Genomic DNA, 14683 nt, shown 5'->3' with positions numbered 1-14683 from the left:
TATTTAAAACATGCTTTTGTGTATATAGTAACCAATATTGTCCATCTGGCAAAGATATACTTTAATTGAAGTTACACAGAAAATAGCCAAAGTACTTACCAGATGTCTCAATAATGCTAAGATAAAAATATATGCTTGAAACAAGATGTCTGGGAACACATGAGCAATATAAATTTGCCCCAAAAGTTCATCTGTTAACCATTGTATTGGCACCATCATTTCTTTCCTCCAAGTTCAATCTAACAGAAAGTTATAAACTCTGACTTTTCATCTTCCAGAAATACCAGCTTTCTTTTTAGAAAGGAAATAAAAAGAGAGAAAAAAAGAAATAGTAAGACAGACTTGGGAACATAGTTGACTAAAAATGAAGCTTTATCTTCAACACTTAAGTGAAAAACTGGGACTAAATAACTTCATTTTAATAGCTTTATTTTTACTTGCAAAAATACACACCAGATAAATAGAATATTCCAGTAGCACAAGTACATTTCTTCTTAGTACAAAATCTCCCTTGTCTATTCTCTACTCACTTTTATGACACTATAACTAGAAGCTTTCAAAAAACTTCATTACAAACATAAAAAGAAGCTACTGGAACCTAGAAAATACCTCTTTTCCTTTTGTGCTTTCTCAAATCTCAGAATCATTGGTCTGAATGTAGTCTTCCTCTAAATCTCACTAGTCATTTAGGCAGTCAGGAAGGGACAGCTTGAGGCTTGTTTCAATGAGGAAAACTATTAGAAGAATAAAGGTTGGAGGGTGGGCCAAAGAAAGCAATGATTTTTCCTTTGGGGTCATAGCCAAATAAGGTTAGTGGAAATTTGAGATAGGTTGGATTCTCTTCAGGTCAAAGCGTGGGTACAAATTCCACTATGGATGTTAAAAATTGTACTGGCCTATGACATCTCACATTGAACTGTTCCATTATACAGGTTCTTACATTATTGTTCAGCCCTGTTCTATCACTGAATTCTTCTAATGTAAAATTCAGCTGATGTCTCAAAAAATTATCCTGATGTCCTTGGAGCAGCAGCAAATTTAAAGGAATATTGTAAATAATAAAAGAATTCAACTATTAAATTAAAACCCTCTCATGTTTAACATTTAAACTTGATTCTTATGTTTGCAGAAAACTCAGCTCTCACATAAATGTCCAAAAACTAGGTAGAGAGCATCCCACAAAGTGAGGACAAGTAAGACAATAAAGGAGCCAGGAGCTCTTGATGTAAAAGAGTTTGAGAGAACTGAGTCTGTTTAGCCTGGAGACAAGAAAACTAAGGTGATTTAAGTTCTGTTTTCCACCATTCAAATTTTATACAGAAAAGTCAGACTTTCTCAGAGGCTGGCAACAGAAGCATGAGAGGCAACACACAAATGTTGAAACAGGAGGATTTGGAGTGGATATAAGGGAAAATTCTTCACAGTAAAAGAATTAAGGACTGGAGGACGAGCACAGAGAGGCTGCAGTCTCCATTCTTTAAGATTTCAGAACTCAACTAGACAAGCATCTGAACATCCTGATGTAACCATGAAGTCAGCTCTGCTTTGATCAGAGATCCTTCCCAGCTGAAAATCTTTTTATGATTCTACAATTATATTGAATATCATGGGGTTTAAGCAAATTTAATAAATTTGAGTAAAGGAAAGTGATTTGAAGTTTATGAATGACTGAAAATGGTAGGAGAAATCAAATGGGTTAGTATTTTAACTAACACATGCTGGAATCTAAAAAGCACAGTCAGATTTACTTTATCCTGTTTCAAATGAAATTAAACGGAGAGACAGAGGAAGCATCACAATATGAAGAAAATGAATTATTAGGAATCTTCTAAATATTATCCATCTATTCTTCACTGCCACTTTGCAGTGGGACTGCAAATAGGACTTTAGTTTTCCTGGTTTAATTAAATAATTTTGAGATAAGTGACATATGTCACTTGTATCTAAAATGCCAGTGCAAACAAGAAGATGACATTACCAGAACTCCTTTAGGATTCTGTTACAAGGTCACATCCTGTCACTTTATACAAATATTATTCCTCTGTAAAGGAATTGGAATGTGAATGATTAATTGCAGACTAAGGACCAGAATCATATGCAGCCTTTTTAGAAAGAAACAACAAAAAGAAAGAAAGGAAAATCAAGACATTCTGTATAATAACTGCTTTTAGACACATTTGTTGCAACTATGGAAACTTCAAAGTCCTGCAGTAAAAGACTAAGAAACATTTGCTCTTAACACAATGGCTGCTTTGATAGATTTAGAACTTTAGAATGATGCGCTTAATAACTAGGTTTTAATTAAAAATGTTGAATGGCTCAACTGAAAAAATTGATGAATTGAAGTATTTAGCTTAGGAATGTTACTAAAATCCTGTTCTAAAAATCAAAATAAAGGATAATAAAAGAAAATCAGATCAGCATTTGACAGAAAATACACTTTGATAGGCTGGCATCTATAACTGTAAGAGAGCTGGAGTAAAATGTTTTGCACAATGAGGAGTTGTATCCATTACGATCTCCAATCTCTTAAAAAGATAGAGTATTGAGCAGAGTGCTCTTTGGAGCACAAAAAAACTCTGGGCAGCACTTCAAACCTACTAAATAAGTACTTATTAGTGGCTTCTTTAATGGCTTCTTGCGTTAATTTATTAAGCTGTTAGTTGTTTTGCAAGTTGCTAGGCATTTTCAGTAAAACAAAATATGTAAACCAGAGGCACTTATGAGGCTAAAATATAACTTAAACATTTTATTAATTCTGACAATATAAAATAATTGCAACCTTTTTTTTTCAGTAACATTTGATACACAGGTCAAAATTAGCTTAATGTTTACGAGCCTTATCCTACACTTCTTCATCAAGGACAGTTTTTATTGTGCTATCAACAGGAAACTTTCCTCCTAGTAAAAATCAGAGGATTAATATGCCAAATAAGTTTAAGATTCTAATCTCAGTCAGTGGGGGAGAAATAAAATGTTTTACAGCTGCCACTGTCCCTAGTTATACTTTTAAAGGAGGAAGCATGGGGTTTTTACCTTCACTGCCCTTTTAGGTGTCTCAGCCAAAATGGGAGGAAGTATTCCTTTGTAGAAGCCAAGTAATCTATTGAAGAAAAAAACAAGAAATTATTTTCGTATGGATAAAAAATATATCAATACCATACTGCCAATTCTATTTTCACTTTTGAGTAAAGCAATTAAACTTTCAGCATTTCCAGGCATATAGACAAATAATGATACTCTATGCTTACTTGCTAAACAACGAATGTACTACCAACTATATCATGTGCTGGTGAGACGATACAAAGAAATCAGCAATAAATACGTAAAAATTCAATCAACTTTTTTCTGAAATACAAGAAATTCTATTTAAAAAGTGAGGAACATTTTTGACAATGAAAAAAGAAGTATTATTTCATTGTTTTAATTTGCTTACCACAGCAATGTTTACATCAGAAATTTATATCACCACACAATGTTTACATCAGAAATTTAAGTCCAAAATCACAAAATATAGGATTGTAAAAAACTGTGAATTCAGCAAGTTGTGTACAAAAACACTTCTTTCTCATCTTCAGATGCTAGCTGAGACATATTTTGCAGTTTAGTTTTAAACATGTCTCAAAATGCAATAAGTTTTTTTCTTTTAGCAACTTAGTTTTAACCCAAGTTACCCATTCAGAGATCCATGACAGAATGTATATATTTCATCTGGGAAAAAACATTTGGGCAGTATCTTGTCACTGTATGTGTGTATCTATATCTCTATATCTATCTATGTACAGCCTGCTGCATGCCAGCACACATGGCATTTTCAGGCAGCCTGAGCTCTGCTTATAAGGCCAGTGTAGATACACAATGCTGGGTCTTGGGAATGCTTTAATTGACAAGCAGTTTTCAAAATCCCCATGTGGGATAGAAATAGACACAGTGCTTGTCTGCTAGGTCTGCACACTAACCTGGATAGTGCATGGTGAGAGTTCAGAAAGGAATTTAATGGAATCACCAAGAAGAATCATAGAATGATCACCACCTCCAGGGATGGTGACTCCACCACCTTTCTGGGCAAACTATTCCAATGTCTGACCACCTTAACAATGAAAAAAAAAAGCTTTTCAATATCTAATTTGTCTTGTTCCTGTCTTAGCTTAAGGTCATAAGTTACCTTGTTAGCCAACAAGAATATATCCTCCAATTTGTCCATCTTCAGAATGTATACACATTTATTCAGGACTGTAAGAGGATTCTGTCTACACACAAAAAAAAATTACCTAAAGTAAAGCATTTGTGTTTTTAAAATGTTGAAAGGTGGTGATGTCAGAATGTGATGTTCATCTTTCTAAAGCAGCCTCATATTTGAAATATTTTTGCAGAGTGTGTAAGAGACATGACATCAATAGATTCTCCTACAGTTGATCTCTACATGTCAAAAGAAAACAATAAATTCATATTCCCCATGTGAATTTAAAATACTACAAATGCTATACCATTTTGCCCATCCTTCTTCAAACACTTCTCTGGAGTTCTCTGCTTGGGCTTCTCCAACATAAATAAAGTAATTTAGGCCTTGTAATATGCTCTGGGTTGGGCATATCCTTACTCTGAAGAAAGCAATGTTTGAACTCCTGTCCACAACAAAAGGACACTTTGAGCATTTAACATAATGATGGTTTCATGACAAACTACTGAAAAGTAGGAGATTAAGGAATTCAGTTGTCATCAGATGTTTAAATTTTCCCAAAGTCTTACTTCCCAAACATAAACATACAAATATACATTTATGTATCTATTAATATAGATATGGATATACCTACAGATACCTATAGATATGGCTATAACAATATAAATATAATGGATCCATAGAATCATACAACATAGAAACATAGAATGGTTTGGTTGGAAGGGACTTTAAAAATAATTTAGCTCCAACCTGCCTGCCATAAGCAGGGAATCTTCCACTAGACCAGGTTACTCTGAGCCCCATCCAGCCTGGTCTTGGTCTTATTTTTGGTCTCTATTCTTAGTGCTGGGCCCATTTTAGTCTTTAATGGTTCATACATATGCAGAGCATATTGCTGATTCAGTAAGCAATTTAAATGTGAAATGCCTTAAAAAAGGTGATTTATACATTTTAATGTGAGTTCAAACTGAAACTGAGGTCCAAGTAGGATCAGCTACAAGAACACAGATCCCTGTAAACACTTTCTTCCTTTCAGCTCAGTCTAAACCCCTGCAAGCATATCTACAACAGGCATCCCGCTTGCAATTTCTACTCCTCCACATGATTGGAATTGGAGAGTTAATGTCTGCCAGTGCTTTACTCACTGGTGTAGCTCTCACTACAAAAAGTGAGACTCAGTCTGGATTTGTTCATTAGTAAGAAATGCCTAAGCAGAGAAATATGCAGTGTAGAACAAAAAGTCAGTTTTAAAAACATGCTACAGCATTACCCAGCCTGACACAGCAGAACAGGTTCCTTTTCCAGGTTGCCTTTTTGTATATTCAAAATGCATGCAGCTATTGGATATATAAGCCTTGTAACATTTCCACAGTCTCTGAGGATCTTAGAGAAAACTTTTCAGAGAGAATGTAGAAAGGATATACTAGGAATTTGAGCAGTACATTTGTCATCTTAGCAAAATTGCAAGGCAGTTAGCAGCTCCTAAAGAGCAATCCAGCATTAAACCACAAGTCAATGTTGAAACACCAGTGATTCAGGCCACCATTAGACCAGGCAGTGGATTATTTGAAAGTTCTAAAGAAATGGGAACTAAAAATATGAAAAGCAATTATCCATTGCTTCTGAATCACAGAAAAGTTGATGATGAAAGGGACCTCTCAAGATCGTCTGACCCAACCCTTTGCTCAGGAAGGGCAACCTAGAGCCAGTTGTCCAGGACCATGTCCAGACAGCTTCTAAGTATCTCCAAAGAATGACTACCCTTAAAGGAAGGAGATACTTCAAATTCTCTGGGCAGCCTGTGCCTGTCCTTAGTTACCCTCATAGTAAAAATGAACACATTCCTGATGTTCATACGGACCCCCTTGTGCCTCACTTTATGTCCATTGTTGTCCATGCCTCCGGTCCTGTCACTGAGACCTTTCCTTTAGGTACTTCCAGATTCCCCTCTGAGCCTTCTCTCCTCCAGGCAGTTCTGTCTCTCTCAGTCTTTTCTCATGTGAAAAGTGCTCCAGTCCTTTAATCATTTTAGTTGTCCTTCAACTGAACTCTTTATGTTATGTCCATGTCTTCTATTCTCATCATTCAACTGAAGGCAGAGCTCCATGCACTGCAGTTGTCTTCCTGGCCAGCCCTTCCTAAGCAGCCTGTGTCCCTCCACAGCAGCACTCGGTGCATTCACTGTATCCCTGGATCCTGATGAGATCCTACCCCTGCAGCAGCACACAGATCTCCTCATGTTTGTGTCCCATGCTGTGTGCCCTGGTCTGCAGGCTCTTCAGAGAAACTTCCTCACTCACATGCAAATGCTTGAGGTGACCCCAGCTGAGCCCTGTTTATTCCCGGTGTGCTCCTCGTGGTTCACAGCACCCCAGGGGCTTTGCTTGGCTCCATCGCTCCCTCAGAGCTGCAGCAACTCCCCCCCACTCAGGGCTCCTGATTTGAAGTTCTCTTTTAAGGATTTCACCAGGAGCAGCCACACTGCAGCAGAGATAGGTGTGCAAAGATACCACTCTGCACCTGATGTCAGGCTGATCCGCTTATTGTAAGGCTGACACTGAAGACTTTCTGCTGGAGGAACCTCTACTGTGAACCAGGAGAATCTGCAGAGCTGAGTTACCATATTCATGGCTCTATGAATCCCTAAAATGTGAAGGATTTCATAGCCACATAAGTGGCTTTCACTGCTTTATTCCTCCTTCCTCTTTGGAAGCAAATCTCTTCACGGAAAACAGACAAGAAGGAGTTAAGGTCTATTCCTATGGAACACATTAAGTTTAGAAATCTAAAAACACATGAAACTTTGAGGATATACATCCATATATGCAATATGTAATTCAGTAAACATGGTAAGAGCTAGCTCGGTATTTAATTATGAGCTGTGGTTTAGGGTTTTTTTCCCTTCCTGATTTGAAATAGAAACAGAAAAAGGTTAGTAAGCACAGCCAGTAAGATGAAAGGAATAAATGAAAAGAGGAAGTAGAAGACAATGCCATCCCATCACTGCCCATTGTCAACTGACTAATTTTTTGCATAAAGTGTAGTTGCTTTTGGAACCTCCTGTGCCTGAGGTGGAGGACAAGCAGCTGCCCACAACTTTTACAAATAACATTTTACAAATTGTACCCATTAAAGAGAGTTATTTCAATCTTTGCAGAATGAACCATTTACTTAATTAAAAAAACTAGCATGATAGTAACAAAAACTTGACTGGCTTTGCCAGTCAAAAAGTACACACACACACAACAATCTTATCTTGCTTTGCTTAGCCAATTGAGTTAGCCTATTTGCTCATAGAGTATGAATTTTTTTCAAATTTTTTCAATGAACAATGATGACATTTCACATTTGAGAGATATTATCACCTGGACTCAAGCCTTCCTTCAAAAAACTAGTGTTCAGAAAAATTATGAAACAGCAGCAACAGCAATCACTGCAGGGTCTGATAGAAGAAAGAGGAGATGACATCATATCCCCAGCTAGAGACACTGGAAAGAACAAATAAATTTCTAACAGAAACACAGCTACATCTTATTTTGTTTCAGCATTAAGGGTCTAAATGAACATCACCATTCAATTGTATTCTGGGCAAGAGCCCAAACTCATCTTTGCAGCAGTTGATTTTGAAACATTACAGTCAATCACATCTTCTCAATTTGTTCTTGCAGGCTTTCCCTATCCTTCTGGTTTCCATTTCTTGTTTGGAAGCCTTGAGTCATTCACCCTGGCAAGACGACCAACCTAAATCAGTTATTTTCTCCGAATTATACTGAAATTGCGATCTTGCTTAGCTTGTTGTTTTCTTCCTCTGCCTTTCACATAATTTTCCCTTTAAGGATCTAATAAAGCTGATTGAAGGCATAAGCACAATATTCCCTTTCTTTTGGTGCTGTCAAACCCAAGGCATTTACCCACATTGTTTTATAATTGAAACAAAAAATCTCTTAGGTCCAATTCTGCTTTCATTACCTCTGCATTATCCCAAGTATAAATAAAAGACCTCGCTTTCATGACCACAGCAGTTGCATGAAACAAATGCACAACTTTCAGATTTTATGAAATGTTTTATTTAAACAAAGGGAAGGAATTATGAAGACATGATTGGTTAAAAAGTTGGGTGTTGTTCAAAAAGACGAAGAAAGTATGTCTAAATATAATTAAGCTTGCTTAATATTTAATTTATATCAGGGAAAAGGTACCTTTCATTTTCATGCTATGTAGCATGTTATGAATTTATTACTAATAGAAAATAAATAATTGGACACAGGGCAATGTTACTTTAACATAACTATAACATAACTTTGTGTTGACCTAGCTGGATATTTAAAAGATTTTAAATTCCCAGAAGTTGTGGAAAAACAAGCAAGTGCTTAGTGAAGGCAGGCACAAATTAGTACCCACCACTGAGAATAAGGGACTTATTTTTAGGCATTTATTTTGAGAGCTGCAAGCCACTAACCAGTTCACACATGTAGTTCACCCTCAATCCCAGACTTTACAACTATTTCTCCAGCTGAGAAGGTATGTTATAGGGAAGGCTGAGTGTCATTCTGGGACAACTGGCACAGAGTTCAGCAGACTTGAAAAGATATTAAAGGTTGGACACATTCACAGAAAATCAGGCTTGGACACTCTTGCTCTCCAAAAAGAATTTTTTTTCTTGTGAAGCATGTTATGTATATTATCCTACTGCAAATGTTAAATACACATCTCTACACGAGCCCCATATGAACCTATCAATGACACAGTTAGCTAAGCTGGCTTCTGAATTTCTATTATCCAACTATATTTCTTTTTTTATTCTGTGTCTGTTATACAGATATCTGCCATTTTAGGCACTGGCACTAAATACTAGGTCCTTATTTTCATATTGTATTTAACTTTTTTTTTTTTTTTTTTTTTTACAAAGCTTTCATTGCAACACCTGGGAAATAGGGAAAAACAAATATTTTTTGCAGCAAGCAAAACAGAATTATATGTGAGCCTGTGCCTGTAGTAGCACTCTTACACTACATACTAAAAGAAGACCAAGCCTCCAGCTATAGGAATACTAGAAGCAGACCAATTAATGAAAGAAATCTGTCAAATAAGTTAGGACAACGCACTGCATGAAAAGTGACTGGGTAAAAAGGAAGAGGCTCTTGGTGAAAGCTATTAAGATACTTCAGGAAAGTACTAACAGTGGAGAAGCTGGCTCAGAAGCAATCAGACTCGCCAAGAAATGGATTAATAATCAGCATCAATCCCTCTCACTTATTCAAAATGACAGTCATCACTGTATTTACTGCATGTGGGTCAGATTATGAAGTTATTATGATCCATCATCCATGTGACTGTTATTCTTACTGAGAAATGTCTTTCTTCCATGAGTTTTAATCACCTCCCAATCTCTTGGTCAAAACCCTTGCTAATTTTTTGGCTTTCTAAGATGCACTCTGAATTTATATGAGTTACAGGACACACCTAACTATAAATCCCTCAAGAAACTGGAAGATGAAACTTTTAAACTTTTTCCTTTCTTGCTTTTGTCTGTGGCAGTAAAAAAGTGAGAATTAAAAAAGGAATATTTGTTAAAATTTATTTCCATTCAAGTGATGGTCTTTTATATTTTTTCACTTTGATATACTATTTACATATTTCTCACATGCTTTCTGTGTTTTGCTATATGCAAGCAAAGAAAAAATAATCTAGGAAGGTGAAGGTATAGCCTTGCATTGTAACAAGCAACATAGCTTAAACAGTTTCCCATGGGTAGAAAAAGGACATCTTGTTCCAGATTTTTGTCCTTAAGGATGATTATAAATTAGTTATTTAAGTGGTACATTGTTACTCTGTACTGCCTGTCTAATAGATTAATGTGAACTAAATTATATAGGATTTTTAAAAATGTAGATAGGCTCACATCTCTGCTCCTTACCCTGTAACTGCTGAGGGCCTGTGAGGCAGGGCTGGCAATGCTTCCAGGGAGTCATGGGGCTGCCTGGGAGTGTGGTGGCAGCTGGCAGGCAGCGGGGCAGGACCTTGCCAGCTGCAGCACCTCTGCTGCAGCACCTCTGCTGCTGCCCTGCTGCAGCACCTCTGCTGCTGCCCTGCTGCCAGCCCAGCAGAGCTTGTTCTGGGCTCCTGCCACTGCTGTCTCTGCCTTCCGAGCACTTTCCTCTGCTCTGGCCCCAACACCAATGAACAAAATTCCAGTTTGGCCCCTGCTTCTGAGAAGCCTTAAGCTGGTCTGTTTGATGTATTTCCTGTTGAAATCAGTGCAAATGGCAGCATTATTATCACTGGCAGCTGGTTTAGGCTCTTAAAAATTACCTGCATGTAATCACTAGCCAGGCTGTAGAATGGGTCTGCATGTCTCATTTCTTACAACTGACAGCATTTCTTCCCCCAAAGACTTTCCCTCTAGCTGCCCCTTTGTTTGCAAGAGGAACAAGCTACGGACATGCCAAAACAGCTTTGCCTAGAGCTTCTGAAACAGAAAAATTCTTCATTGCATTTTGGATTGTCAGGATTGGCAGAATGTTTCATTTGTTCAGAAGTTTTAGTTGTTCAAACACTAGAAGAGATTTTACGGGTTTTTTTCCCCTTTTGCCAACAGTACTGCCGCAACTGGTACGACAGGAAGCAGTCACTTTTTAAAGTAGCTCCACACCTATGTCTATTGAAGCTAAAGAATGCAAGAAAATGATTTTTAATTTTGATACCAGAGCAAAAAAATAGATATTTTAGGAGATGAGCTTAGAAACCTGTATCTGACAAAAAAAAAAAAAAAAAAAAAATCATCACAAAGAGGATAATTAGATGTGTTTTCTGGAAAAGAGTGACAACATTTATTTCTCTGTGTTAAAGTGATGCTGTGATACATTAAATGAAAAGTCGTGAGATTAGCAAAATTTCTGTGCTTACCCTGGGAATGTGTTCTACTTAAATTAGTTGTGACTTCATAAAAATACAACATTAAGTTGTTCTAATTCCATCAGAAAAAAATGGGGCTCAGGAAGGAAATTTTTGATTGCAAGTTAATGTTAGCCTTCATTGGAATAAGTTATACTCTTCAATATCCACATGCATAATCCCTAGGGAGTTATATGACGCCATGTATTCTTTCCCATATGCTAGTTAAATATGAGATTTAAGAGGCCTTCAGTGTCATTATACAGATTAGTGACTCTCCCAGAGGAATCTAGGTTCACGATACACTGAATAACTCACAATGAGATTCTGAAGACCAACATTTAGAGATCATTTTGTGTTTGTATGAGTTTTGCACCTGCAATTATTTGTGCTTGTAATTTAGGTTACTTAGATGTTTTTAACTTACAGATGCAATCAGTGATGTAGATACTTAAACTGAACTGAACTGCAGGCAGCCATAACTGCAGGTCCAAAATTTTGTCTGCAATTATTTGAACTCATAAACACATCCATCTCCTGAAGTCTATAGTAAAACTAGGCCAGTAGTGGTTTTATGCAGTATATTTAACAAACTAAAATCATGCATAGTTTTCCCAATTTTCAAAAAAAGCTCACGACTACTCTTTTACATTAAAACAAATAGGGTATCATTAAATATATATAAAAATGAACTAAAAAACTTGGTTTCATCTTCTAACATCTTGACCTTTGGGCTGTTTTTCTTACTCCCTTTACAGTATCTGTAGCAGAGAAATAAGGAAAGATCCCTGATTTTGTAACAGCAATACTGTTGATAGTTGCACCAATAGGGAGCAAAAGTGCTATATGCACTGAGATCAAAGTGTGCAGAATTTGTAGCACTATTCAAGGCAGTGAACAGCACCATGAACATGTACACATACTGGCACTTGAATTTCCACCTGGCAGGCAGTTGTGGCATCTAGACATACCATGGGAGTGAAAGGCACACAGATGCGTGAGGAAGCTTGTATGAATGGCAACTGCCTGCCTAAAGACAAATACCTGCATTTGTCATCCAACATGGATGCTCTTATATGAAAGTAATCAGAAAAGTTTTAAGTACTCGGGAGCAAGAAAATAAAAGCACAAATTTCCTACAGTTACAGCTAGTGTCCCTAGATACAGAGGCAGTGTCACAGATCTTTTCCTTCACCTGTGCAGTGTGATACAGCGTGGGCACAGGTGTGAAACCCAGCTCCAGCCCCTTGTTCCAGACAGGCTCATCCCAGCCCAGGTTGCACTGCTTAAGAAAACTCTGTCACATGAACATCTGCATTACACACTGACAGTCATGGACGCAGGAGCAATGCCCAAAAGGATACCTCCTACTCCTCATGCACCTAAAACATCCTAAAAATACCATATGGGTTAATACATTTTCCTCAGTGTTACTCTCACCTAAGAACAAAAGGAGTTCACAGTTAATACAAACTTAATTTCTTTTTCTTTAATCACAATACATTCTAAACATGAAAGGTCCTTTTTCAGTCAAGATGCAGCAATGTTTTCAAACAGATTCTACATTCAGTACTATGACAGTCCCATACTATGATGACATTTTGCTTGTCCTTTTTGCACATATTACAACATAAAGCACTATGATGTCATGTGATTATCTCGTAAGGTGACTAACCATGACTCTGAGTTTCTCTAAGAGAAAATGGACCAGGAAGGTAAGGTTAAATAACTGAGAAATTAAGATTTACCAAAGATTTACCAAAGGATTCTAAACAAATTTTGCCTGTTAAACTATTAGAAACAGATTTTTCAAGAATTTGCACCAGGGATATACCTTTATGATGAAAATCCTGCTACAAGATTGTGATGCAGAGTTATGTAAATAATTTTTGAGACCAAATCAACAGGCAAGGCAGATGTGCAAAAAATAGTGTAGAAATTGCTGTCCTAAGTATTATTATTGCTAATTATCCTAATTGTTATTGCATTTTATTATTCAGTGATCTACTCTTGTTTTATGTAGTCTTGTCTTCCCTGCCAACAGTGTCCTCATCTGCATAGACATCTGTAAAGAAACCTGACAGGTTTTTTCTTAAAAAGTGATGGAGCCTGTTTCTTGGTGATGTGGCAGTTTGTACTGGATTATTTATTTTTTAAAAAAGCTTGCAATGTGTTCTTTGAGCAGCAGACCTGCCTCAGCAGGTTTAACCTGAACATCTCTTTTGAAATGTTTTCTTTTTCTCAATATACTCTTCTGATCCAGCACTCTTCACAACTTGAATTCTTCTGCAGAAAAGAAATTTTGCCACTTGGGCATTGAATAAACAAAACAAAGGAACCCTCCCTCCTAAGTTACTTTTAAAAGCATAAAAGGTATTTTAGTTTGAAAAAATGAACAAATAGTTTCATATAGCAATTCAAGTAAATAAAACGTGCTATTTTACAGTCTACAGTGTGAGTTTTTTGTTGCAAAACTTTCTGCATTTTATGACTTAAAATAGAAGTACCTTTATAACCATCAACATGTCAAAAAGAAAGTAATTTTTGATCAAATTTGCTTTTCTTCTAGATCTTTAATTTTCTCTGAGTTTCCAGTAGAGAATCTTGTTTCCTTTGTGACTCACAAACATGCCATGAGGCTTGCTTGGTAACAACTCTGTGCTGGGTCTTGAATTCAGACAGATTAGCCAGAGATTACCATTACACCCCTACAGCAGCATTGTTTGCCATAATCTTACATCTGAGTGTAACTGCAATGTACAACCACACTAGTTCATTCTTCACCATCATCAGAGAGCATTGCAAAGTCAATAAAAGCAGCACTAGACACGACCCAGTGCATGCCTGGTATTCTACAGAGTTGGTGTAGGGATGTGAAAACCTTACCTATGCCTTACCTATGGACAATACAGCCAGCAAGGACATAAGAACACATCCATGTTTTCTTAACTGGGGTGACAGGCTGCTTCCTTGCAAACAGCCGTGGGAGACAAGAAACTGTGTGTGCTGCAAGCAGCTTTGCAAGATGAGTGTGGGCAGAGAGCTCCAAGCGCAATGATTTGGGCTGTAATTGCAGCAGGTCTTGAAGGAACACATGGTAGAGCGGTTTGGAGTGCTGGGTGTCCACAGGCAATGCTCCAAAAAAAAAGCATCCAACTTGATCAGCATTGATACACAACGCAGTAGGTTCTTTTTTGGGTTCTGTTTTGCTATAAGCTAAAAATTTCAAAAAGTCCGTAAGTGTCACTGAGCTTTTAATAAAATGTTTGTCTATAGTTCAAGAAAAGCTACAAGTCTATTATTTTGTACTGAAACTATGTAAAACTGTCAATACAGTGAAAACCCCTGCAAAACTCAGAAGTGTTGTCAACAGCCTTGAGTTCTCCTTTCGGGTTACAAAAATTCAGACAAGGGTATCACCTGAGGCCAACTGAAGATCATCTAAAAAGCTGCATAAATAAAAAATTGGAGAATTCTTAAATTGCTGAACACTTGTATTTCTGAAAGCTGTAGTTTATCTTCTATTCTGTCCTGATGCACTGGTTGGTTTATGATGAGTTTTTCCTCTAGGGAAGAACATACATTTTAGTAAACAAATTTTTACCCTTC

The 14683-nt window shown here is 37.0% G+C and overlaps 1 protein-coding gene across 3 annotated transcripts in view; it reads right to left on the bottom strand.

Annotated features, from left to right (window-relative positions):
* The window catches only part of SLC25A21 (solute carrier family 25 member 21), a 232009-nt gene that overhangs the window by 18580 nt on the left and 198746 nt on the right, over positions 1-14683 (bottom strand). For all 3 annotated transcript variants that reach the window (XM_071426868.1, XM_071426866.1, XM_071426867.1), the window contains one exon: positions 3037-3103. In XM_071426868.1, the coding sequence (XP_071282969.1) occupies positions 3037-3103 (67 nt within the window). The remainder of the gene's footprint in view (positions 1-3036; positions 3104-14683) is intronic.

The sequence above is a fragment of the Agelaius tricolor genome, unplaced genomic scaffold (genome assembly GCF_023055355.1).
Source record: "Agelaius tricolor isolate 1412-34295 unplaced genomic scaffold, bAgeTri1.0.p SCAF_5, whole genome shotgun sequence".
Taxonomy (NCBI): domain Eukaryota; kingdom Metazoa; phylum Chordata; class Aves; order Passeriformes; family Icteridae; genus Agelaius; species Agelaius tricolor.
This window is presented reverse-complemented; position numbering and strand designations above follow the sequence as displayed.